The sequence below is a fragment of the Cynocephalus volans genome, chromosome 3, assembly GCF_027409185.1.
Source record: "Cynocephalus volans isolate mCynVol1 chromosome 3, mCynVol1.pri, whole genome shotgun sequence".
In the NCBI taxonomy this organism is placed as follows: Eukaryota; Metazoa; Chordata; class Mammalia; order Dermoptera; family Cynocephalidae; genus Cynocephalus; species Cynocephalus volans.
The window spans coordinates 137,940,068-137,966,335 of NC_084462.1; the positions used below are offsets into that span (position 1 = coordinate 137,940,068).

Below are 26,268 nucleotides of genomic sequence, written 5' to 3' on the forward strand. Positions count from 1 at the left end.
GTCCTATCTATATACATACAAAAAAGCAAATAAAATACAAAAATAACATACAGTAAATGGCAAAAAAGAAGCCATATAAAGACCTGTGGATGTTCAAAAGAAAAAGATTAATTCTCACCTGGGAAAATCAGAAGAGTTCATAAGGGTGGCATTTACATTAAGAAGTCAAAGTACAAGCAGAATTGGATATGCTGAGACTGGTGACAAGGGCAGTTCCAAACAGAGGACACCACATGAACCAAAACATGAAGTTAGTAAAGAATGGGGGATTTACCTGGAGCAGACAATCCAGGAAATAAGAAAGAAAATGAAACCATGCTTGTGCTGTTTAAGACTGTGCTCATGCTGTTTAAGACAACCTTATTACCAGAGTAGGGAGTTTGGATGCTGTTTTATAGGAATTAGAAAGACCATAGGTTCAGTTTGCCCAGGATACTCCTGATTTATACATCCAGTTGGTTTGACATTAGTCATGAATTGTTCACTTTAAAACATATTTGTATTACCTGCATCAAAATTGGCTGGGGTGGGTATGGCAGACCTCTCCTTTGCACTTCCAGCTTCTACCATGGTCGTTTAGTAGTGTAATACACATGCAATGTGTCTCACTCTAACATGTGGTTAAATCTGAAAAACAATCAGTGACAACCCATCTCCCCCTTTCCAACCCTTTCTTGATGCAACATAACTAATATATCCTTTCAAGAACATGTGAGGCAGTCACTGATAAAAACTAATATAAATTTAGGCATAAACCCATAGGGATAGCTTCTTCTTTCAGTCTCCAATGGTTATCGGAAAAGTATTTCATGTTGCTGTTCCTATGCACTATGTGATATATCAGCAGGTGCACTGAGGGAAAGGTACAAAGTTGCAGGTGCCGGTTGGTGGGGCCAGTGTGAAATACAGTGGAATTAATCAGAAATACAGACAAGAAATAAGAGTTACACAGTCCTGGAACAGCTTTTAGAGTAGCCCGAACATTCTTTCTACAGTGGTTTTGTCACTTACTATATCCGATAACTAAACTACTTATTAATTTTATTATTTGGCTATGCTTTTTGAATTTTGCCAAAAAACAAACAAACAAACAAACAAAAAAACTCATGCACAACCCTTTGAGTAGCAATGAGCTACGAAAATACATCAGGTACATGTTTAATAAAAAATTAAATACTAAATTCTTGCTTCTCAGGAAAGTTGATAATTGAAGTGTAACTTGAACAAAATGTTAGTTGACATTTACCATGGTGTCCGGCCTTAAAAACTAACCAATGTCACCTTAAGTGACATTGCAAGCGGCGCCATTATAGGCCCACAAGGGCGTATTAATGTGGCAGCCTAAGACGGCGCCAGGAGGAAGTAGGGTGGGGGTGTCTGCGGGAACCTTGCCTTAGCCCTTACTGGCCAAATACGTGCTTCTGCGCTTGTGAACACTGCGTGGTTGCAATAGCTAGTCATTGAGACAGGATGCATGCCCTTGACCTTTAAGCTGATTGGATTATGTTAAAACCTCCCCTCCCTATCTGCCTATAAAAGCAAGTGCTTGTGTGATAATACACGGAACTGCTCGACAGAACCCCCGCCGCGTCCAAGTGTCCTTTAACTGGGCTGGTTTGGGGCAGGCGGTGTGCTCACCTCTCTTCACGGCTCTCTTCCCCCGTCTCCTTCCAAAGGGGACAGGAGGGAAAGAGGAATCCCGGCCCATTCACTCACCCACCGAAAGCAACGAGGCTAGGGCTGGCGGACCCGACACCATAGGGTTGTAACGATAACACCAATCACAGGAAAGTGAGAAGATGAAAAACTCCTTATGAAGTATCAGTATCTACTTCAAAAGTTAGTAATCTTGTGAAGATGCCTGAAAACGGGGCTTCTACAGCTACAGAAGGTGAGTTTACATCTTGTGAAGCATGATTCTTCATAAGAATTCTGTACTAACAGAACTTTCTGAGGTGATGGAAACAGTTTATATCTGGTATTAAAAAATTGAAATGTGGCTACTGTCAGCGAGAAACTGAATTTTTAATTTAGTTAATTTTAATTAATTTAAATCTAAATAGCCACATGTGGGCAGTGGCTACTGTATTGGTCAGTGCAGCATTAAAACAAATGTCAGTTGTTCTAAACTAATTTTGCTCATTTTTCATTCCAAGTTTTCTAGTGCATCCAAGTTTTCTAGTGCAAGTATGAAAAGTAAAATGACTGTTAATGTGTTGTCTCCATTAGCAAAATAACTTCTCAAACAGTCAAATGATATTGGGTTTATATCAATGTCATCAGGGGTTTTAAATAGAAAATCAGTCAGATTAATTCCAATAAAAGTTTAGTTTTCCTTTCAATTCATGTAAACAAAATAAATCTTCTGGAAGTTCATTCTGTTGAAAGTGAAACATCTAACATTATTGGGAATTCTATCTAAATTCATTTGAAAAGTTCAATGCTAGAGATAAAAATCTTAATTTTTACAGTAGCACAAATACAAAGTTTGGTAGAACGCTCTGGCTCTTATCACGTGATTGCCTGCGTCACCACAGGACTCTGTAGAGAGCTCCCACCAAGAAGGCCCTCACCAGAGGTGCCTCCTGGAACCTTGGACTTCCCAGCCCTCCAAACTATAAGAAATAAATTTCATTTCTTTATAAATCAAAACAAAACAAAACAAAAAACTGGTAGACCACAACACTGCAGAAAAAACAATGTTCTTACGATATTAAGAAATCTATGAAACACAAAAGAACTTGGAATTGGAATTATAATTCATAATTGTGCTCAAAAGAGTTGTGATAATGTACTAATCAAAAAAGCAGCCATACTTGTCAAATTTTCACATAATCTTCTTTATATCCAGAATAACCAAACAACAAAATTTTTGTATCAAACTGATGTCAAATATATGAAAATACCCTGTACTAGCACTGCAGGACATGCTTTCTTTCTCCACTGTCCATTATCAATTAGATTTTCAAAATCTGTGAGCCTTTGAAGAATAACTTGATAAAACAATCTAAGCATCCTTCAACAATGGTATTATTATCATTATTATTAGAAACAAGTCCTCTCAATCCAAATTGCATTTAGTTCAAAACAGTAAATCTTTAATCAAAGCATTCAGCTGAAGACTTTGAAGCTCTTAGTGAAATGCAATTAATGAAAATGAAGCTTATGCACAGGAAGACACTGAAATTTATCCCTACAAAAGCAAATAAGAGTTGAACAAATTGTACATAAAAAGCTGAAATGGCGAATGATTTAACTTTGAAATACTCTAACTGCACTTTGCAATATCTTGACTTGTGGAAAGAATCTTTTGATGGAACTCCTATTTTTAATTGGATAAATTTACATTCTATGAACTGAAACACAGTAGGCTCAACATCTATGAAACATTCAAAATAATCATAGACAATTTGATGAGCTTTGTCTTTAAAAATACTGAAGATCTTATTATTGAAGAAAGATACTCCGAATGTAGATAAAAAGACAGAACCAGTAAAAAATATTGAGGCTGAAATACCCATTTCAATTAAAACTAATTTTTTAAAATTGTGATTCTTTCAGTCACTAGGATTTGCTCTGAGCTTGCCAAGCATGTTAGAACCTAAAGAGAGTATTTTCTCATTGAAAAATGTTAGAGTCTAAAGAAAAGAATTAATTGAAGATCTTACTTCAAATTTTTTCAGCATAAATGCAACTAGGAAGAATGCAGCCAATTTTATGAGAAAAATAACAATAACACTATATTAAAAAAAATACATTTTTCAGAAAAATATCAGCAATACCATGGAAGAGACCGACTAAAAAACTGATTAAAATACATGAATTTGGGGCCGAGCCCGTGGCGCACTTGGTAGAGTGCGGCGCTGGGAGCGCTGCGACGCTCCCGCCGCGGGTTCGGATCCTATATAGAACTGGCCGGTGCACTCACTGGCTGAGTGCCGGTCATGAAAAGGACAAAAAAAAAAAAAAAAAAAAAAACATGAATTTGTACCAAGAATGATTATTCTATTTATGTTGTTTAGATTACACATTTAATGTTTAGATAATAAATGTAAAGAAATATTTAAATATTTTCATGTCACAAACATGTATTTTAGAAAAAAAGTTTTGAAATATTTTTATTAGAAATATTCTATAGATCTACCAAAAGAAAATAATTTGCTAGTCAATAAATATTCCAAAAAATATATAATTTTAATTCTTTTCAAATCCCCTTCTCATTCTCAACAGTATCCTGGTTTACATGATAAATTAAAAAATCCACTGTAAATTTCTGAGCATTATGACTAATCAATCATGCCTTCATCCTCTTTATGACATAACTACAAGGAGCCAATGATTACCAAGGCATGTCTTACCACCTGGACTTTCCATCCTCACAGAGCCATTGTTCGTTCCCAAGCTGGCCACCCCTCCCTAATCCTTCCAGAGTCTCATGAGATCATGGTCAGGCACCAGCAAAATCTCTATATCCTCAGCTTTTTTTCTGATCATCCCTCTGAGTTCATTGTTTCCTCTTCAGCCCTCTTAAGTGGGTGGCTGATTTCTTTTCTACACCCCTCTGGTTCTTGAGGTGGGCATTCTTGCTACTTCATTACCATTTCCATTCCTTTGCCACACCCTACTCTCACTTTAAAAGCAACAACAAAAAAAACCCTTAAAACTGCCAGCTACAGATTCCTAAAGAGAAATCCCCCATGTTTCCTAAGCATTTTAGCACTTGGCTCATTGTTATTCTCTCTCCAACAACACTATTCCTATCATAATTTTTGGTATTTTCAATATCCAAGTAGATGAAACCTTCTGATACTCTAGCCTCTCTAACGATCTTTTCCTCTACTTCAGACTCCGTGGTTATAGCCTAGACTTTGTCTTTACCAACACTGCAACTGCTTCATAATCTCAACTTCAACCATCATAATCACTTATCTTTTTCCCTTATACCCTCCCTCAGCATCCTAATTCCAATAGTTTTTTTATTCTATTAGGACCCACAATCCATTGAAACTACCTTTACACTGTCTCTCACTCCCTTCAAATTCTCACATCTCTCTTAATATGGTTTAGATTCCATAGTCAGTCATTAACATCATTCTTTTGCATCAAACTCAACCCCCTGACGCTCTATCACTTTGTCATACTTACCTGGCAAAACTCCAATCCTTGTCAAATCCAACTCTCTGCCTATTATTTAGTTTGCATTCCCAGAGCAATATAAGGTTGAAGAACATACAACCAGGTTATCTGATCTCACTGTAAATTCATTACCACCCGAAGTGCACCCTTAGTGATACCCAGCAATCCAACTACATTTCCCTAGTGCACCCAACTTGCCCTCTCTTCTAACCATCCATCTCATACCTACTCCTCTTTCTTCAAATGTCTACCTCCTTCCCCACTGTCTACTAATACATTGCTTCCAGTTTCACTCAGAAAACAGAAGCAACCTGCAGAAATTGTCTACATGTTCTCTCTATCCCTCCTAGATGCACCTTTCCTCCACTTATAAATTTGACCATGCTCCAATCTTTAACCAATCTTTCCCCCTTGTGTTCTAGATCCTAGCCCTTCTCGCTTTCTAAAGGACATAACTCTAGCAATTCCTCCTCTTTCTACTATAACATCAACCTATTCTTCTCTGTTGGATCATCTCCACTCATATATATGCTGTAATCTCTCTCATCTTAAAAAAAATTTTTTTTCCTGACCCAACTTTCTCATCTAACTACCTCATTCTGTGGGAGTGTCATCCTCACTAACTCCAATTCCTCCCCTTCCATTCTCTTGAATCCACTTCAACAAAGATTTCACTTTATTTATTTATTTTTTTTTACCACTCTATAACACTTGCTCCAGATCATCAACAGCCTGCATACTGCTAAATCTAATGGTGAATTCTCAATCTGCAACTTGCCCCACCAGGAACATTTGACGTAGCTTATTATTTTCTCCTCCTTAAAGCACTTACTTCATCTGGCTTCTAAACATCTTTCTTGTCTCTTGGTTCTCTTAGTCTCCTTGGCTAAATCCTCCTTCTCTAACTTGATCTCCAAATATTTTGGAGTGACCCAGGGCCCAGCCCTTGGACCTCTTTTCTCATCTACATTCTCTCTTCTCCCTAGGTGATTTCATCCAAGTTCACAGCATTAAATACCATCTACATATCAACAACTCCCACATTCAGATTCCTAGCCAGGACCTCAATTCTGAACTCAAGGAGGCATCAGCTAAAGATGTGTATTTCTATCTCTACCTCACATTTTTCTCTGAGCTTGAGACCCATTTATCCAACTATGTACTTTACATCTCTAGTTGAATTACCTCAAAGAAATCCTACACAAACCATGTCCCAATGCAAACTCATAATCTCCACCCACTGCTCCACCTCTGAAATATGCTCCTCTTTAGGTGTCTCTGATACCTGAAAACAGCAGCCTCATTTCCTCAACTGGATCATCCAGAAACACAGATGTTACCCCTGACACCTCTTTATCCTTAATATATAATCCATCCTGTTGACTTTACATTTTAAATATGTCCTGAATGCATCCTCTTTTCTCCACACCCATTTCTACTCTAGTCCAAGCTTCCATCACACTCAACCAAACTAATACAGATAACTCCTAATAGTCTCTCTGCATCCACTCCTGCTCAAAACGAGAGTCCAACCACATCTCCTCTCTGCTTCAAATTTTAATACCTTCCCATTTCTTTTAGGATAAAAACAAGATTCCTTAATAAAGCCCAGAAGGCCTTGGATAGGGCACCCACTGCCTACCTTCACAGATTAATCTTTCATCAATCTCTGATGGAGTTTGGATGTGTTGTCCCCTCCAAAACTCATGTGGAAAATGGATCCCCAATGTGGCAGTGTTGGAAACTGATTGAGTCATGGGGGTGGATCCGTTATGAATGGATTAATGCTCTCCCTGGGGGAGGGGAGAGTAATGAGTGAATTCTCGCTCTATTAGTTCCCGCGAGAGCTGCTTGTTTATAGGACCCTGGCACCTCCTCTCTCTCTCTTGCTTCCTCTTGCCATGTGATCTGCTTGTACCCGCTGGCTGCCTGCTGTTTTTCCGCCATGAGTAGAAGCAGCCTGAGGCCCGTGCCAGATGCAGCTGTCCCAGAATCGTAAGCCAAATAAGCCTCTTTCCTTTATAAATTACCCAGTCTCAGGTATTTGTGTTATAGCAACACAAAACGGACTAAAACACTCTGCATCACTCTACATTTTAGCATAGCAAGCTTTCTTTCAGTTCTTTGAGCATACCATGGTCCCTGCTCCCACTGGGCCTTTACACAGTGTTCCTTCTGCTAAGAACGCCAGTATCACCAGACCACTATCACCACCACCTATCTCTTTATACTTCTTAGTACCTACCCAATCTTCAGATCTCATCTCAAAAAACACTTCCTCAGAGAAGCCTTGCCTGCCTCCTTGAACTACATCAGTTTCCCCTCATATTCACTTATCACTGCATATATCACTTAGTATTTCCAAATGTAGTTATTTTTCTGATTAGCTTGTGCTCAATGCCTATCAATCCAAAAAGACCTTAAGGTCAATGAAGGAAAAGATTGTGCCTTGTTTGCAATATTGTATCTCTAGCCTCTGGCAGAGTATACAGATCAACATAGCAGTGACAGCAGAAGCCATATAATTGGACTGCATAAGAATGGGATTTAGAAAGATAAAAGAAACCAGAATAATCCTAAGAAAATATCACAGACTAAGAATCAAGCAGAAGAAAGTAAGTTTTAAAAAAATGCTGTCGGAAAGTTAAAATAAAAACAGCAAAAATGGAAATAGCATCATTATAGCCAAGGGAGGATATGATACAAAATATTAGGGCAGGTAATTTGACAAGTAGGCAGTATCTAGTGATCTGACAAAATTAATGTGAGAGGCAGAGAAGGAAAACATGGGGGTAAGGGGGAACTCGCATTTTCCAACTCTTCTGGAAGTAAGACTTTAGCTTTTTAAACTACCATGACGATCCGAATCAAACAATAAATCTAAGAAAATGTGTGCCATTTTAGATTTCAACGTTATTCCTCTCTGTCTGCCTGAGTCAATTTCGGCTGACTGCATATATGACGTATGAGAATAAATGTTTTAATATTAACATCTGAAACGTTTTTCGTTTCTCAAAAAACCTTACCTCCCAGAATCATCAAAACAGACATCCGTGTGTCCCTCTGTATGTCCATATCTCATCGGCTTCTGTGTGGCTGGCATCTTTTCCTTTACCTACCTGAAAATGTTTTATAAAAACTAATATTATTTTAAAAGAGAGGGAAGCGGGAGGCTGAAGGGCAAGAAGAGAGGTTAGTCTCCTCCCGGGCACGCTCTCCACAGCCCAGTTTCCCCCACCCAAGTGGACCAGCAGGATACATCGCAGGGTCTGTCAGATAATAAGCCAGGAAGGGGGCCCTCTTCTCCTCGGTGGGCGCGGGCAGCGGGAGGGAAGTCTCACCCAGGCGACCGAGCCTCGGTGACTGAAGAAAGGAGAAGAGCAAGCGCTCACGCAGAGCCACTTCCCGCGCTCGGGCGCGCTCGCCACGCTGCGCGTGCGCTGGCCCGCCCCCGCTCAGCACAGGTCTCGACGGAGGTCGCGGGTTGGTGGCGTCAGCTGCGCGCCCGCTGCGATGAGAAAAGCTGGTTGCTGGGGGAGTGACAGAGGGAGCTGAACACGGAAGTGGTGGCGGCCCCTGGGGAGCAGGCGGGGGTGGTGACCGAGACCTACGAGGCGAGAACCGAGCGCCGAGGGACAGCGGGGGTTGCAGAAAGGCATCCGCCCTGTAGGACCTGTACGAGGTGCAGGAGTGGCTGGTCCTCCCTTCTCCACTCCAGAGAGCGCTCAAGAGTGATGGCGATGGTGATGGCGGCAGTTATTTGGACAGCCCCAGCTAAGCTGCGATCCGGGAGGTGAGCGGGGGAAGGGTGGCCGCTGCCTGGCCTTGCAGGCCCGGGTCTTGCTCCTGCCTTCGAGGCTCTCCTCCCAGGCAACCGGATCCCCTTCTTCGGACCCAGTTGGAGACAGATCTTTGGGCATCTTCTCTAGAGAAAAGACAAGGCGAGACCTTCTCGAGCCCTTAGTCTTGGCATCCTTCGTGCCCTCCTCTGTCACCTCTGCAGAAATAAAGGAGGAAAGCCTCCATTACCAGTTAAGTCACTCGGTCCCTGGAGGTATGGAGAATACATTAATTCTTATTTATTGCTAATCTATCCAGATATCCCTGAAGAGGAAAGTAATTTGTTTCCCTATCCAAATCCCACCTAAAGTTCACTGAACTGCGTGTTTAGATCTAAAAGAAGAATTAAAACTAAGCTATATGGTTGAATATTTCATTTGGTCCTTTCAATCTGTGCTAAGGCCTTGGCCATTCAGTCTATGCTTTCTTGTGTCTTCACGTTCTCTGTGTCGGTAGACCGATCTCTGAGAAAAACCTTCATCATAATACTCTTTCACTGGTATTTATCTTTGAGAATTTTTCTGGGGTTTTTTGTTTGTTTGTTTGTTTGTTTTCTGGTACTCACCTTCCAGTCTCAATCAGACTTATTTTATGACCTAAGTTAGACGTTTTTCAATGTAGAGATATCCCTATTGTTTTCCAATCTAGTTCCCTTGTGAAAAGTTGCAAGCGCAGTTAGACAAACCGTGGTGTTCTTATGATGGTGGAATCGTATGAGGAATTGTTTTTAGTTCTGGGGCTCCAAATAGGCTTGCTAGACACTGACTGAGGTCTGTATATGAATGAAAAGGAAGAGTGATTGGCTCAAAAAGAACGTGGGATTTATGGGAAAATAACGTACTGTTGATTTCCCACAGAAGCAAAGGTACCTGAGATGGTGCTTTCTGAGTGACTTAATTTTATTTGGAGATCATTCGTTTTCTGGATAGACTGGTTTATAATTTTTTTGTCAAAGTAACTTAATATCATTGGATAGAGTATGGCGTTCAAGATGAACTCTGATCATAGAGTCCAACAGTCCTAGATTTTAATTTTGACTCTGACACATTGTGTGACCTTGATATGCTTCTTTACTTTCCTGAATGTCGAATTCCTTATCTACAAAATGGAGAGGTGCCTTCCTCCATTAAATTGAGTACATAGGAGACACTTATGGATGTATGAAACTAATTGTTATTAATGGGGTATTTTCGGTGGTATTTAGTGGTTTCGTTTAAAGTGAGGTTTGTTTAAATTATTATCCAGTAAAAATTTGCAAATATTAAAAGATGTATTCTTGTTTTTCCTAGTCTAATATGTTTTCATAATTCCATTTATTTCAGTCAAAGCCTACAAATTGTAATGGCTTCAGTGAGCTCATGATCTCATTGAGGGAAATAGTCATTCAAACAGTATGTGCAAGATGATATAGTACAGTAATGAAATGTGTATCTTAAATATTAGCAAAATTGTCTGATTAAGGTAACAGCATTTTAAGAAGAAACCAATGTATAGATGTCAAAATTTTCACCATGGATTTATTTGTAATTAATAATGCATATCTTATAGGTGTGGGTAGCTGAAGAACTAACTGGGAATGATGCCAAGTTCACAGATTCAATTGCAGTGAAGGCTAGTTAGCTTTGCTCTTTTGTAACCACTCATACTACCCTTAGGTCACAAATATTGTTGGTCTCAAGGGCAATAGGGTTGGAAAACATGGGTATATTATCATTCTAGCAATGGTAGTGTTATGTAAGAGGGGTTTTCAAAAAGTTCATGGAAGGATTTGTATTATGTTTTAATTATTTTTTTCCATGAACTTTTTAAAGGTCCCTCATATATAAATAATATCATATAGTCTTACATAGTTTATCCAAGAGTCTATATCAGTATTTGCCTTGTGGAAAGAGTTTTAAAAATGCCTTTTCAATAAAATATGTACTTAATGTAAAAATCATTAATCCTGTGAATGATAAGGCTGGAAGAGAATATAACATTTGCTGAGGAGAACAAAGTATTGAAAAAACAGCACTGAAGGCAGGATAGAAATCTGAAGATTTTATATATCCAAATGTGTCCTGAAACTTACTAGCCTATTTAATTTATTTTTTAGGTAAATAATGCTTGCGCCTGTGTAAACTCCATATGGTATAAAAGGGCATACAGTATAAGTCTCCCTCCTACCCATACTCTCAGCGGTCCAGTTCCCTTGGCTGAAGACAGCCAACATTTGATTCTTGTGTTACATTGACACTAGATCCTTACCACAGCAAGACAGATATAATCAATGTTTTATAGATGGAAAAAATAAGACTCAGAAAGGTTGTGATTTATCTAAAATCATATACCTATAAATGTCAGAGCTAGAAATAGAACCCAGGTCTTTTACCTAATCCAAGGTAGTCTAACACACTGCTTCTCCAAGTTATAACTGTTTCCATAATACTTAGAATTTAATAAAACATATCAGGACATGAAAGCAATTTTATTTAAGTCTGGAGTCACCTTTTCCTATTTCTGTTGAAGTCTATTTATTCAATAAGTTTCTTGCAAGAAACTCCAAATTTTTTGTCATTAAAGTTTGGTTATTACACCCATACATTTTTAAAGAATTCAAAACTTTAAAATTTTTTAAAAGAACATATTTAATATCAAGAGTAATATGAAGTGGTTTATGATAGTTCAGAAATGCTGGAGGCTCCTTCACTTCAGATTTTCAAGGTATGTTTTTGTGCAGATTTCCTGGCCTTATGGTGTAGCCTTTGTTTCCTCTTTCCTTTTTCTTAATTTTGCCACTTTCCCACTTCTCATTTTTAGAATTAGCTTCTTCTACATGAAAAGTTCTGAATAATACTAAGAAGCAACTAACACTTATTTTCATTAAGCTCAATATATGTTGTTTTCATACATTTTAATCCTGGCAGTAAAAACATGAGATAGCTGGCATTATCCAGATTTTACAATGGGGAAACTCAATCTAAATAAGATTTTAAAAGCAAGTAATATACCCAGTGAGTGGCAAATCTGAATTTTATCCCACGTTTTATGAGTTAGCAGCTTACGCTATTTCATCTGCAGCATGCTTATTTTTAAATATGGGTTAGTAACAAACTGTAGGTTGTTAATTATTTATGGGTCTTTAAAACTTTAAAATCTCTCTTTAGACTAAATTGGTCTGATAGGAAAAAAGTTCGAGGAAATATGCCAAAATATCAAAATTGTTTGCTTCTAGATAATGGAATTACAGCTTTTTTCCTCCTTTGTAAACTTTTATGAATGTTCCATATATTGTATAATGAGCATATATTGTTTTTATAATTAAAAGATTACAAATTGGAAGGGAAAAAATACTATCTGTTAATTTATTCCATAAAGTGTTTCAATAGTATATCTTAAATATTCTGCTTTCTTTTTTGTTTGTTTTTTGTTTTTTTGGCAGCTGGCCGGTTTCTAAGATTCTGTTAATCTTCCGTCCATTTTTAGAAGCCCATGTACTTCCAGCATTTAGTTTTCTGCTTTCTTCATCCTAGATTAGCCTTCTTCAGAGACAGGTTCCTAGACGTTTCTCCTTATCTTTAGCTAGTAAATTCAGGGGATATACACTTACTTTAACATTAGCCTATTAACGTTTTCCCAAAATTTGTTCAGAAAAAGGATTTGTGGTAAATTAAATACAGGCAGCTATGGCATCAGCCTGTTTCTTTATTGAAGGACCTCCTGGAACCATTTACTAAATATATATTGTAATCTTCCAGAGGAAAAGCATTTCCCAAACTTATTTGATAAGGAAACCCCTTTTTCTCCAGAATATGTAAATGTTTTTCAGAACCAATATCCCCAAGAGTACAGATTGGGAAACACTGGCATAAGCAAACTATAACTAAGAAAGAAAGTAGAAAACGTGGGAAGAAAGGGGAAGGAGGGCATAGTGGTACTAAATCGATGATTCCTTTTTTTTTTTTTTAAATTACTATTCAGTTAAGTCTCATGAACTCTGGCTCAGTAGCATGTAAAAGGATACTTTAAAGTATTTACTGGAAAGGCCCGCTCGTGGCTCACTTGGGAGAGTGTGGTGCTGATAACACCAAGGCCATGGGTTCGGATCCCATATAGGGATGGCCGGTTTGCTCACTTCAGAGAGTGTGGTGCTGACACCACCAAGTCAAAGGTTAAGATCCCCTTACCAGTCATCTCTTAAAAAATAAAATAAAATATTTACTAGAAAATGTACCTGTGTTGCTTTTGTAATAAGGAAAACATTTTTTTTTAGTTCAGAGATTTTTCTCATATGAATAAAACTGTTTTCATATTTTTTTCCTTAACATTTTAAGGAGTTCATCTGTTGTCTGCTATCCAAAAAATTCCATCTGTGGAGCCTAAATGTTTCTACAGAATTCAACTCAAATATCACAAACTATGATCAGAATGCTTTCAAGGAGTTCTTGGGCACGTGATGGCAGGTAAACTTTGGAATCATGGATTTGGTAGGTGAAGTCCCAGGACTGAGTTACTACCAGAGTAATAATTCATTTGTGAATTCTTTATATAGTATTTTGAATTATTCTTTTTAGGATCAAGTTTATCTTAATTTAGTATTTACATGAATTCTCATCTTAGATATAAATCAGCATTGTAGACATAAGTACTTCAATGAATAATTAATATATACAATAATCCTCTGTTATCCAACATCATAGAGAAAACAAATGAATTTTCCAGATAAATGAAATTTGACCCTTTAATTATTGGGTTTTAATTGTTTTCTATAGAAATCTAGAATTAAGATCACCTTCCCAGCCTAATTCAATATAACTAACTAAATATTATTTAAATCTTTTGTTAGTGAAAATTGCCACGATGAGCATTCAGTCTGTTATTGCTGTCATTGCAATTGGCAGTAGAACCTGGGACCAAATGGCTGTAGAATCTGTGAACTTGCCTTCTTGAAAAGGCTTTTATATAAACTAACTTTTTTGACATTTGCTTCTTGCTCATTAAGAAATAATGATTTAAAAAAAAAAAAAAAAAGATGTCACTCTGTACCCCCCAGGGCAGTGTAACATAGCTGCCTTCATAAAACATTAATTATTAAGTCAAGAGCCAAAGCAGCCTTCTCCCAAGTGATTCTTTCACTCTCTTAAAAAAAAAAAGCTTCTTTGCAGCTACCATCTAAGATCTTTAATTTGTCAGCATCTTTCAAAGTATCATTTTTGATTTCTGTACTTATATTTATTGTATTATTATTATTATTTTGATTTCTGTACTTGTATTTATTTACACAAATTGGTGGTAAAGCCACCTTACCATTTTACTCATCTTTAGTCTTAATAAAAATAAAAATAATTTTGTTCTTGCTAAAAATTATTGTTTTTATTAAGGGCAATGTGATTGAATTTTTTTATTTTTAAGAATTTTTGTTTAATGAAGCTGCTGGATTAGAAAATTCTGTTTCCATATGTTTAAGTGTAAAAATGTGGGAATTTATGTTCATGATTCATTTTTATCACTTTTTGAAATAAAATCAAATAATATTGAAGGAAATTCTGAATATCTTAAGATGTCTAATAAGATCTCTTCATAGTATAAGCTTCTTTTAAGCAGTTACTTTTAAGATGTTACTTATACCATGAAGTGATTGGTCAACTGCCAATCACTAAAATATATCTCTCTACCAGCTAGCTTCTGAGGGCCACTTGTTATCTCAGTGACGGTCATGAAATTTATAACACGTCATTTTGTAAAGGAAAAATGCATAACTCCTCTTAAAAGTTCAACAGCTTATTTAAGTGCTGTGCCTTGAGATAATTAGCAAACTGTGTGTGTTATAAAACTTCCATGGTCATGTCTCATTACAAAGTATTGAAAAGTTTCTCTTCTTTAAAATAATACAGTCCACAAGCCCATTCCAATAATGCTCAAACAGTTGCAGTACACTGAAAGTGGATAAAGGAATGGAGAGGGCTACCATAATTTGTCACTACTTTTATTTTTATGTTTAGCTTTTTGGAGCTCCCGCTCTGTCCTCAGGAACAGCACACCATGAGACAAGTAACCATCTGACAATGACTGATGGTAACATTAGCAACCATATATTCAATGTTAATACATTTTAATTTTTAGACAAATACAAATAGAAGTTAAATTTTCTCCCTACTTTGAAGACTACTGCATTAGATGACATTCTGGACCATAATTGATATGGCAAAACATGCATTTTACAAAAGTGGGACTTCTTGAGCGTGAACTCACAAAAGAATAGCTATTTGAAATTGATATAAGGCTATAATTCTGAGATAGATACAAAACAATGACCAATCAGAAGAAGATTTTCATTACATTAACTCTCTAAGTATAGGTTAATGTGTAGAAAACTCATCTAGGGCAATGATATTTTTACTTTAATTTATGGACACCTGCAGCATTATCACATGTAAGAAAAGTTAACCTAAAATCCAAAGACGATTGATTGGTACCTATTACATACAAGTTGGTAAGCCTTGCCAAAGTAAACCTGTTTTGTTAGCATGTGAACTTGTATAGAGGAAGGCTGAAAAGTAACTCTCTGAGGGAAAATGTCAAATTGTTCTGTAGCTTCATGGTCTGTTGAGTTTCAGCTGTATCTGGCCTATTGATCTATTTTCACTTTGGGACATTAGTTATCCCCCTGCAAATTATATTTGCTCCTAAAGATCTCTTTACTTTGTAGTTAGCATTGGGCTAGGGACAGAGGTGTTCTGTAATTTATTATGAACTATTTCTGTAAAACTGGCTTAGATGCTTTAACAAAATAATGTATCTAATCTTCATGGGGTTTTTGTAAAAAAGAAAAAATACATGAAAGGTATATGTTAACATTTATTGAGTACTTAATACATTTAGGATCTGAGCTGAGTACTTTACATGCATTATTTCATTTAATCCCTAGCAGAACAAAGAAATAGATATCATAAATACCTCCATTTTACAGGTGAATGAACTGAGTTCAAGGTCATAGGGCTAATACAAAACAAACTAGACTCAAACCATATTTCTAATGCCTGCCATCACTGTGCTGTGGAACTGCTTCCTTGCCATATAAGGGTATAGAGATATTGAAAATGTTAAAATGGTTAGTGGTGGCTGGTGGGACTATGGAGAGTCTACTTTTTTCTTTATAACATTATACCTGGTTTGATTTTTTCATGGTGAGCATGGATTACTTTTATTTTTATGTTTATCAGTGATAAATGCACCTGGGTTAAAAATTAAATTGAGCTGACATGCTTAGATAAGATAAGAAATGCTACAGTCCTCTCCTACCCAGTACCAAAAGCATCTGTTTTCAAATCTTTTAACTGTTTTCCTGATATTTACTTTCATATTTCTAAATAATGGGCTTATACTTCTCTTTCTTGATTCATCAACTTTTTAGACACTGTTGAGTTTCTCTCATGATGGATGAGAATTTACCTCTCTTCTATCCTCTTTCCTCTTTCTCCATCCTCTTATTAAAATTATATCGCAATTTTGATGAATATGGAAATATCGTTCACTGCTGAAAAGGTAATTTTAAAATTTTCTTTTCTTTTTTATATAACTTGAATTTTTCTGTAATGAATTATTACCTAATTCTTTTTTCATTTGCTTTCTCATCCTTTCAGTTGAGTTTTCCAAAAGTCAATTCTGTTTTTTTCCTCAAGATCTTCTCCCTTGGAGTCTTACATCCTTGTATGGTTATATGGACAGATTGCTCTCTAGCAGCTCCAGATACCCATACCTCTGTCTTAAGACTTCCCTCCTTCATCCTCCCCAGAATTCACATTTCTTTCCTGTGTTGAATGTTGTTTCCTGTGTTTCATCTCTTCCTTCGTTTGAAGTTTACTTCCTAATTTTAGAAGAGCACATTATCCAATATGAGATAAAATTGTTGGTACTTTGCACATCTGAAAATTTCTTTATTTTGTCCTCATATTTGATTGATAGTTTGGCTTGTTATCCCTTCAAGGTAGGAAACTAACCTCCAGCTTCCAATGTTGCTGTTGACTGTAGTCCTTTGATTGTACTTTTTTCCCTGTCAGGAAGATTTTAATATTTCCTCTTTATCTCTAGGATTCTGAATAACGTACTTTGAATAATTTCAGAATAACGTACTTTGATGTTCAGTGGGTGTTTCCAGTATGGAGATTCATGTCCTTCTATTCTGGGAAATTTTATAATGTAGTTTCTTTGGTAATGTCTCCCCTCCATTTTGTTGTTTTCTATGAAATTTCTATTGATTCTCTAATTTCTTGTGTTTTCTTTGTGGTTAACCATTTTTCCCCTATTTCTTGTATTATTTTCTCAACTTATTTCCAACTTTTTTCTGTCCCCAGCTTTTCTGTTGAATATTTTATTTTAGTAATCATGTTTTTAATTTTCAAAAACGTCCTTATTCTCTGATTTTTCCCACCCCCTTTTGATAGCATCTTACTTATTCAGCGGTAATATCTAACTTGGAAGAAATGAATTTTTATTTTCTGCTCCTCCCATGGTTACTGTTTTTTCCAAGTTCTGTATGTTTTGGTCTGTCATTTATGTTAGAAACTTTCCTCAAAAGTCAAATGACCCATGAGCATTCATATTCTGGAGTGCACACCTATACTGCCTAGAAGCTGTGTGTGAGTAGACAGGGCTTGTGGACAGGTGAGCTTTGCTGTATGCTTGGGTTTCCAGCTTTTTATTGGAGGATTCCCAGCTGTCAGCATATGTAGGTCTTTTCTCTTTGGCCACTCAAATTCTGCAGCAAAATATCTTCCACTGTGCTCTTAGGGAGGTATAAGTCTGTCTGCTGGACTTCTGGGAGCTGGATGGAAGAATGGACCAAGGAACTTTCATTTAGTCAATTTTTAGTCCCAAGCCTCCCCTCTACCCTCTGCTGCTTCTGGTGTCCAAAGTCCTAAGCCTCTCTGGTTCTGTTTCTCTTAATAACAATAAATGTCCCATCTCCTCTAAGTGTGGGAGAAAGAACCTGAGAAATCTAAGTAATCCTAGGCAAAATTTCAACCTACCTCCCCATTTTCTACTCTATTCTCTAGTCGCACTTTCTGTAGCATTGTGAACTTTGTCTGCTCTGTTGGCTGCTTATTATCTGTGTCATGTCTGTGCCTGGTGTCACCTGCCTCTCTGCTGCTGCGTCAGTTATTGCTCCTCCATTCCTTTTCTGTCCTCATATTTCTGTAACTCAGCTTATAGCTTTGCTAGTTTCATTAAAGATGAGGTTTCTGATTTTGTATCTTATTTTTCCTTGTTGTTTTGAGCTGAATTCTGAGAAAAGGATGGGGCAAAAAGATTTTCACTCAGCCATTTTCAAACCGGATAATTATTTCTTTTATAATCAGAAAAAAACCAAAAAGCTATTTTCATCTTGAGGGGAAATCAAATTAGACTACTTATGAAAAAATTTAGTAGTGGAAAGAAACAGTTATAACTGAGGAAGCATTAGAATTACTGTTAAGATTTTTCTAAGAGATTTGGTTATTTTTGAAGGCAGCGAGAAGTTTGAGAGAGAGATAAAAAGAGATTGAAGCAGGGCCCTAGTAAAGGTGGGAATGTCATCAAGAACAGAAGTAAGGAACTTAACTCTGGAAATAAAGGAGAAAATGCCATAATTCAGAGGTAGCAAGGAGGCAAGACAAGGGAGCTCACACCCAGTGGAGTAAAGCTGGTCATACAGCTAATAAACTGCTATTTTGGTATTTATTTAGTAAATAAAAGCACCAGGCATTTCAAACCTTAGTCAAACAGTCTTCATATTCTTTAGCCTACTTTATTGTTTCTGCTTGTTTATTTTTGTTCAGTGGAATTTAGAAAACGAACAGCCAAAGCGTATCATTAGATATAATTTTGGCTGTGCTAAGTGATGTTCTTTCTTTCAAAATCAGATAAATATTTTTTCCTAAGGATTTTAAGTGGTTATATACCAGTGAGCTGACTAAATCAAAATAATAAGGATAAGCACCAGATGCTATTCAGTATTTAGAAATGGAATAACTTTATATGGCAAGTCTGTATCAGGAGGTCACACTTTTATGTACTTGCCAATCATATTTGCCGGAATAGATGCTTGTTTCAAATCCTATTACTTTAAAAATGGAATCAAGTGTCTATAGACATTTACTTGACTGTTGGGATTTTTAATGTTTCTTTGACATAATCAGAAACAATCATAATCAGAATGTCGAATTTGACTGATTTTCTCAGTCACAAAATTCAGCCTTCATTTGTAAAATTTTTGAAATTGTAGAATCCTTCTCCCTAATTCCTGGCTTAAATCTTATTCCAAGAGAAATACCACATGTTCTCACTTATTGGAGGGAGCTAAAAATTAATATATAAATTCACACACACACATACACACACACACACACAAACCGGGGAGGGGGGGGAAGAAGATATAACAACCACAATTATTTGAAGTTGATACAACAAGCAAACAGAAAGGACATTGTTGGGGGGGAGGGGGGGAGGGAGAAGGGAGGGAGGTTTTGGTGATGGGGAGCAATAATCAGCTACAATGTATATCGACAAAATAAAATTAAAAATAAAAATTTTAAAAAAATCTTATTCCATATGAGAATACTTAAGTAAATTTTATCTGTGACAGATTTTTACCATTAGTCTTCATGAAACCCAGTATTGTATGTTGTGAATTGTAATATGTCTAGCCAACTTCATAGGAAAGGCAGTGTCTAATAGGAATTTTATCTAATTCCATATTTTCTAAAAACTGCCTGACTGATAGTGAAGTTGACCAGTTTTTGAAATGAGTTAACAAAACTGCATTGGGAATGTTTGCTTGGCATTCCTACTATTTGGTGGTGCTTGTTTATGTAATAAATTCTTACGCTTTACAACTTAAAATTGTCCATATTTTAATTAGTAGGAAAAGAAACAAGGAGAGGAAAGAGAAGGAACTATACAGAGTAGTCGTTCGGAAACACCAGCTCATAGATTTGTGACTGTCTCTTAACAATGAATTCACTGGTCTGCTGTGAAATGAGAAAAATAAGGTGAGGAAAGATCAGCATAAGATATACTTTAAGACTAGAAAGTATTCACATTCGAGCATATATTATGGTTGAAATAGAAGACTTCGCTTTTTCTGATCCACATTGAATATTAGCTATGAAAAGGAACTCAGACTCTTGACTCTATGGCACCATGAAATTATTTGTATATGGCAAAGTACTTTATTTAAGTGAGAACAAACTATCTTAGGACTGCCTTCCAACATATCCAGTAGTCTCTAATTTATGTACTAATTTGTGTACATATTTTCATGAATTAATTATGCTTTTTCATCTTGTGTCTAATTGGGGCTAAGTATATAAACTATACAGTGGACAGCAAATGGTTAATGACTTTTTTTTTCTCTCTTAGATACATCCAGAAAGTGTCCAGAAGAAACTTCCTGCAAGAAAAACTGAAAAAACCGTACTTATAACACAGGAATTTCTGGATAATTCGTAAAAATGGCAGAAAATAGTGAAAATAATAGTAAAAATGTAGATGTAAGGCCCAAAACTACTCGGAGTAGAAGTGCTGACAGAAAGGATGGTTATGTGTGGAGTGGAAAGAAGTTATCTTGGTCAAAAAAGAGTGAGAGTTGTTCAGATGCTGAAACAGTGAATGCAATAGAGAAAACTGAAGTTCCTTTAAGGAACCAGGAAAGGAAGCACAGCTGTTCATCTATCGAGTTGGACTTAGATCATTCCTGTGGACATAGATTTTTAGGCCGATCTCTTAAGCAGAAACTGCAAGATGCTGTGGGGCAGTGTTTTCCATTAAAGAATTGTAGTAGTCGGCACTCTTCAGGGCTTCCATCTAAAAGAAAAATTCATATCAGTGAACTCATGTTAGATAAGTGTCCATTCCCACCTCGATCAGATTTAGCCTTTAGGTGGCATTTTATTAAACGACATACTGCTCCTATAAATCCCAAATCAGATGGGTGGGTAAGCACAGACTTGTCTCAAAGTGAGTCGAGGGAAGGTCAGCCAAAACAAAGAAGAAACATGGAAGAAAATGTAAACTGTTTCTCACATACTAATGTTCCACCCTGTGTCATAACTACCAACAATGCTTCATGTAGAGGTGGTCCTATGACTGGCTCTGTGATGAACCTGGTTTCAAATAACAGCATAGAAGATAGTGATATGGATTCAGATGATGAAATTATAACACTTTGCACAAGTTCCAGAAAAAGAAACAAACCCAGATGGGAAATAGATGATGAAATCCTGCAGTTGGAAACACCTCCTAAGTACCACACCCAGATTGATTATGTCCATTGTCTCGTACCAGACCTCCTTCAGATCAATAACAATCCATGTTACTGGGGAGTTATGGATAAATATGCAGCTGAAGCTCTACTAGAAGGAAAACCAGAGGGTACCTTTTTACTTCGAGACTCAGCACAGGAAGACTATTTATTCTCTGTTAGTTTTAGACGCTATAGTCGTTCTCTTCATGCTAGAATTGAGCAGTGGAATCACAACTTCAGCTTTGATGCACATGATCCTTGTGTCTTTCATTCTCCTGACATTACTGGGCTCCTGGAACATTATAAGGACCCAAGCGCCTGTATGTTCTTCGAACCACTTTTATCTACTCCTTTAATTCGGACTTTCCCCTTTTCCCTGCAGCACATATGCAGAACAGTTATTTGTAACTGTACAACTTATGATGGCATTGATGCCCTTCCAATTCCTTCTTCTATGAAATTATATCTGAAGGAATATCATTATAAATCAAAAGTTAGAGTACTCAGGATTGATGTACCAGAACAACAATGCTAGAAAAAAGGCAGGAAATGGAAACAATTATATGCATATTTTCATTTAATATTTTATTTTTTTTATGATGCCACTTTAAATTTTTTTACAAAGGCAGTTGGAGTCCTCTGTGTTAAATTTTACTCCCAAATCAGTTTATTTTTCTTATGTTACACTAATTGTTTAAGGTTATGCACTAGAGGTTAATAGATATTTTTAACCAGTGTTTGGTTTTTGTTTTTACCACATAGATTATATACTTAAATTTTTTCTTTTCTTAATTTGTATTCGATCCAGGCATTTTTGAAATTTGTAGGCATTGCAAACACATTAGAATATTCTGTATTTCATACTTTTCTTTAAAAATATTCTTAATGTTCTTTCCTATGTGTAAAATGTTTTGTTAATCCATGCCATCAGTATTCCTAGATATAAAATATAGTTTCCCCATCTCCCTTTTCATTGAGTTGTTTTAAAATTTGTCTGCAAAGCTGAGTGTCTTAATTCACCACCCATACTAATGTAATTGACTTTTTTTTTTTTTTTTGCGGCTGGCCAGTACAGGGATCTGATAATTGACTTTTATAATTTACTAATAAAGATGTTAAGGTAACCAAATGGTTTAAAGTAAAACTTGATATGTTTTCATTTTAAATATTAACCTTAAAGCAGGATTGCTAAATTTGATTAATTTGTCCAATGAGAACATGACATTCTGGAGGTGCATTTGTTCTTCTACAGTGTGGCAGGATTGTTCATTTGTTATTTTTGAATAACACTTTCTCTCAACCTGGAAGAGTTAAACTATCTTCAGAACGTGAATTGTGTTCTTTTCTCACTGGAAGCTTTAAAAATAATGATGACTCTGTTAGTAGCTAATAGTTACTAAAGTGCTAAAGCAACTGTGGGGCTTTTCTGTATTAACTTACGAACTGTTGCTTCTACGTAGTTCTTTTATAAAAACTCTGAGCCTGTTACTTTGAGGAAAGTCCACAGTTACAAACAGCCACAAATTTTCACTGGTAACCAAAGAGTACTTAAATAGTTTTTCATTATTTTAAATTAAACTTGAATAAAGATTCAAGAAATAAAGATGAGCTCAGTATTTATGAAGCTTAATATTGTTTTTGATCTTCAAGTTGCAGATAATTATTACTGTCTTCACAATTAACTTATGTCTTTAACATGGCTTCCAAAAAAGGAAAGCCTTTTTTAAAAAAATTTGGGGGCAGCTGGCCAGTAAAGGGTTCCGAACCCTTTACCTTGGTGTTATCAGCACCACATTCTAACCAAGAGAGCTAACCGGCCAGCCTTAGGGAAAGCTTTCTCACAGCTACATGGCATATGCCATAGTGAATAGTACTGGACAAAAGGGGTAATATTTTAAATTTACTTTCCCAAGAGCAGGCAACATTTTTAGAAACATCATCAGCCCAATGTAACTAATAAAGATAAATGGACTGATATCCTAACTCTTCTTTTTTAAATGAATCAATGAATAATCTCCTAAACAGACTGTCTAGTTTTTCTTCTGGTGAGCTGCTTACCCCTTTGTACAAACTGGCATTTATAATATCATAGTAATTGATTTCGTAATGCTAGCTTAGTTATATTAGAAACTTCTTCTACCTGGATTGAAAGAAATTTGACTCATAAATTTCCAAGTTAGAACAAATGTTTCTTGATTGCCATTGCTTTTATGTTGAAGTAGCATTTCTCTTTGTTGCAGTTTTGCTGTTAACATAAATATGGCATTTTTCAGTAATAGTTTTGAAATAAATTTTTAGTATTTATTACAAAATTAAATTGGGAAAATCTCTATTACCATTATCGTCTAGCATTTCTTCTTCAGTGATCTCAAGATTGTCTTGGTCTCAATGAGAGGTAGCTACTAAAATGGCAACTCTCTTCTCTTAGCCGTGATGAGGCTCAGGATATAACACCAATGTCAAGATAAATATCTCTTCTAAAGATATTTACCTTTTACAAAGGTAGGAAAGTCTCATACTACCTCATCTTAATTGTGGCGCTTTTGTAGATCACTGGGAAGCTTATATTATTAACTAATTTATAACACTTACTAAATGTCCATCTTTGGTGAAAGAAAATTAATAGTGTGGTAAGACTCTACCCATGATTAAGTTTTTTATCAGAATTTGATAATACTTTCTGTTTCTATGAAACAATTATTTTAAATATTTTTCTTTTAAAATAACTTTTTATCAGTACAGAAAAACCTAAGGGATGACTGACTAGCTTACAAATGTTCTGTTAAAGGGTAGTTTTATAATGAAATATAATTATGTTGTCTTTTATAGTGGTAAAAATTAGTGTTTATATGAAAGTCAAGATCTAAGTAGCTTTTCATATAATTCAAACTGATTGCTTGTGATACATGTCTGGCTTTTTTATTTTTTCAATTTTAAGGTATTAACAGCTGTTAACATTTTCAAAATACTGCCATGTATGTAGCCCTGAAGTACAATATCTAATAAATGAGAACAGGAAAGAGACTCATTTATTCTGAAATGGTTTGTAGTTTTTCCTTTGGTATTTGCTACGATGAAAAGAAATTTGGAAAGTAGAGATATGAAGACTTGAGAAGGGAATTGTTTACCATGAAGGGAAAAGAAAAGAGTAATAAATTTTTTAAACATTGAGATTGGAATTTAGAAAGGTTACCCCCTTTCTCTGTTTCGTTATGAGGATGCATTTCGGAGAACATCCAGTATTCAGAAACTAACTCATAAAACATGCAAAAAATATATTTATTGGATTAAAATGAGTAAATTTTTTTATTGTAAATTATGAGAGGAACAATGTGGGGGAATATAAATATATCTAAATACAAATTTCGTAACTCAAAGTTGGACATTGGGAACAATTGAAAAGTATAAATTCCACAGTTGAGAAAGCATTCAGCATGGTGAAAATGTGTAGAGTTTATTGGTGAGAGAGGATAGAGCTAAAAGAAACAAGATAAAATATTAAAATTAAGAATTCAGGCATTGCCTCAGGGAAAAGCCTTGACAATGAAAGGGAACTACTTAATTGCTAATAGCTAGTCTGGACCAGACACTTAACTGCGCTTTGGGAATCATACTGCACTAACCAGGAAATAAACTTGCCTTTGCTATTTTTCTCTGAAGATTTTCAGGACATCCCCTCTCCCCACTTTTCTTAAACATAGCATCTTAATTAGTACTATAATTCCTGAAATATGCTGATTGGTTTTTTTTTAGGTTCCTTGAGCATTTTTTAATGGAGTCCTATGTGATTTTTCTGTAACCATGCCATTCACTTAAATAATTCATAGAGGGAGTGGTTTAATTTAAAGGAAGACCTAACAGGAAGAAGATTAAAGGAAGCTTTTAGTCAGCCTGTGGCTAGATTTATTGATTTGGTGATCAAACCTGTGTTCTTTCCTAAATTTCAGCTAATGGCCAACTGTGGTCAAAGAATAGCTTTCAGTTAAAGTTTTGATTTCTTATTATAAATAATATAACGAATGTGTTAGTAATTAGAAATCCTTTAAAAAGTAGGAAAGATATGGCAAATAGGACTCTATACAAATCCCATTTCTTTTTATAAGAAAAAAGCACATAAACCATTATTACTTATTCATGAGCCAAAGCCATTAAGAAGATAGAGTTATCAGCTTCCTGTCTCTAAAGTTTGGATCATTTTTATGGCTCCATGTAATAGCTTCCTTCCTCTTGAGATCTAACAAACTCTTAACTTTTTATTTAAGACATTTCTTATCACTTTTAGTTATAATCAGAATCTAATAAATAGCTTATAATATTGATTTTGGTAGCGCATATTTCACAGGAAAGTAGACTTAAGACATTCCTGGAGATAACAAAAGGAAAACAATGTTTTAGGTATAAAAAAGCCTGTGTAATGTTAGGTAATTTAATGCCCAGATGAATAAAATATTTTAAGTCAAGCAAATTATTGTTTTTACTTTGGTAAAAAAGCCTGTACAATTTTTGTTTTAACAACCAGTTTTACATTTTTATTTCTAGGGAAAGAACAGAAAGCACAAAAGGTTTTTCTTTATTAATGACCTACTAAAAATAAGCATTGCTACAAGAGTTTGTCTGTATATGATTCTACTATATTAAGATGTTCGACAAAAAAATGGAGGTAGCTTTTTAAAATAGATTGGCTGTTAAGTAAAAATGTGGACTAATGGATATAACCCAATGAGAAGGGATTTAGGGCACACGATTTCTATTTCAAATAAAGCCAAAGTCTATTTTTTATTTACTTTTAAATTTTGAATAGATTACTCAGTCCTAAATCTTCTTTGCCTTCATTTCCTATAAAATGTAGTAATTATACTGTGTCTCAGCTTCCTGAAGGTTAATTCTTCAGTAAGGGGTGACTCTTGGAGCATCCTTGAAAATAATTACTGTACAGCCGTTAAGTACTAATGTGATGAAAGGTTTTCAAAATATTCCCTTAGTGGGCCTGCAGAGAATCACATTCATTTCTTTTAGTCTGTAATAGGCTT

General features: G+C 35.8%; 2 protein-coding genes across 4 annotated transcripts in view; one reads left to right on the forward strand and one right to left on the reverse strand.

Moving 5' to 3' along the window:
- The window catches only part of WDHD1 (WD repeat and HMG-box DNA binding protein 1), a 55,209-nt gene extending 46,649 nt beyond the window's left edge, over positions 1-8,560 (reverse strand). For both annotated transcript variants that reach the window (XM_063089899.1, XM_063089898.1), the window contains exons 1-2: positions 8,478-8,560; positions 8,163-8,255 (exon numbers count right to left, since the gene is read on the reverse strand). In XM_063089899.1, coding sequence (XP_062945969.1) covers positions 8,163-8,239 — 77 coding nt within the window. In that variant the 5' untranslated portion in view covers positions 8,240-8,255; positions 8,478-8,560. The remainder of the gene's footprint in view (positions 1-8,162; positions 8,256-8,477) is intronic.
- Positions 8,561-8,677: 117 nt separating this feature from the next.
- SOCS4 (suppressor of cytokine signaling 4) lies at positions 8,678-21,971 on the forward strand. Of its 2 annotated transcripts, none has more exons than XM_063091220.1 (2): positions 8,678-8,929; positions 20,356-21,971. In XM_063091220.1, exon 2 carries the CDS (start codon positions 20,448-20,450, stop codon positions 21,771-21,773), a length of 1,326 nt encoding a protein of 441 aa, XP_062947290.1. In that variant the 5' UTR covers positions 8,678-8,929; positions 20,356-20,447; the 3' UTR covers positions 21,774-21,971. The 2 variants fall into 2 exon arrangements, with proteins under 2 accessions (XP_062947290.1, XP_062947291.1); XM_063091221.1 differs by lacking the exon at positions 8,678-8,929 and adding an exon at positions 19,939-19,985.
- The last annotated feature ends 4,297 nt before the right edge of the window (positions 21,972-26,268 follow it).

Bases quoted from the DNA above. Each gene is read 5' to 3' on its own strand.
- SOCS4 (XM_063091220.1), top strand. From the start codon at position 20,448: ATGGCAGAAAATAGTGAAAATAATAGTAAAAATGTAGATGTAAGGCCC.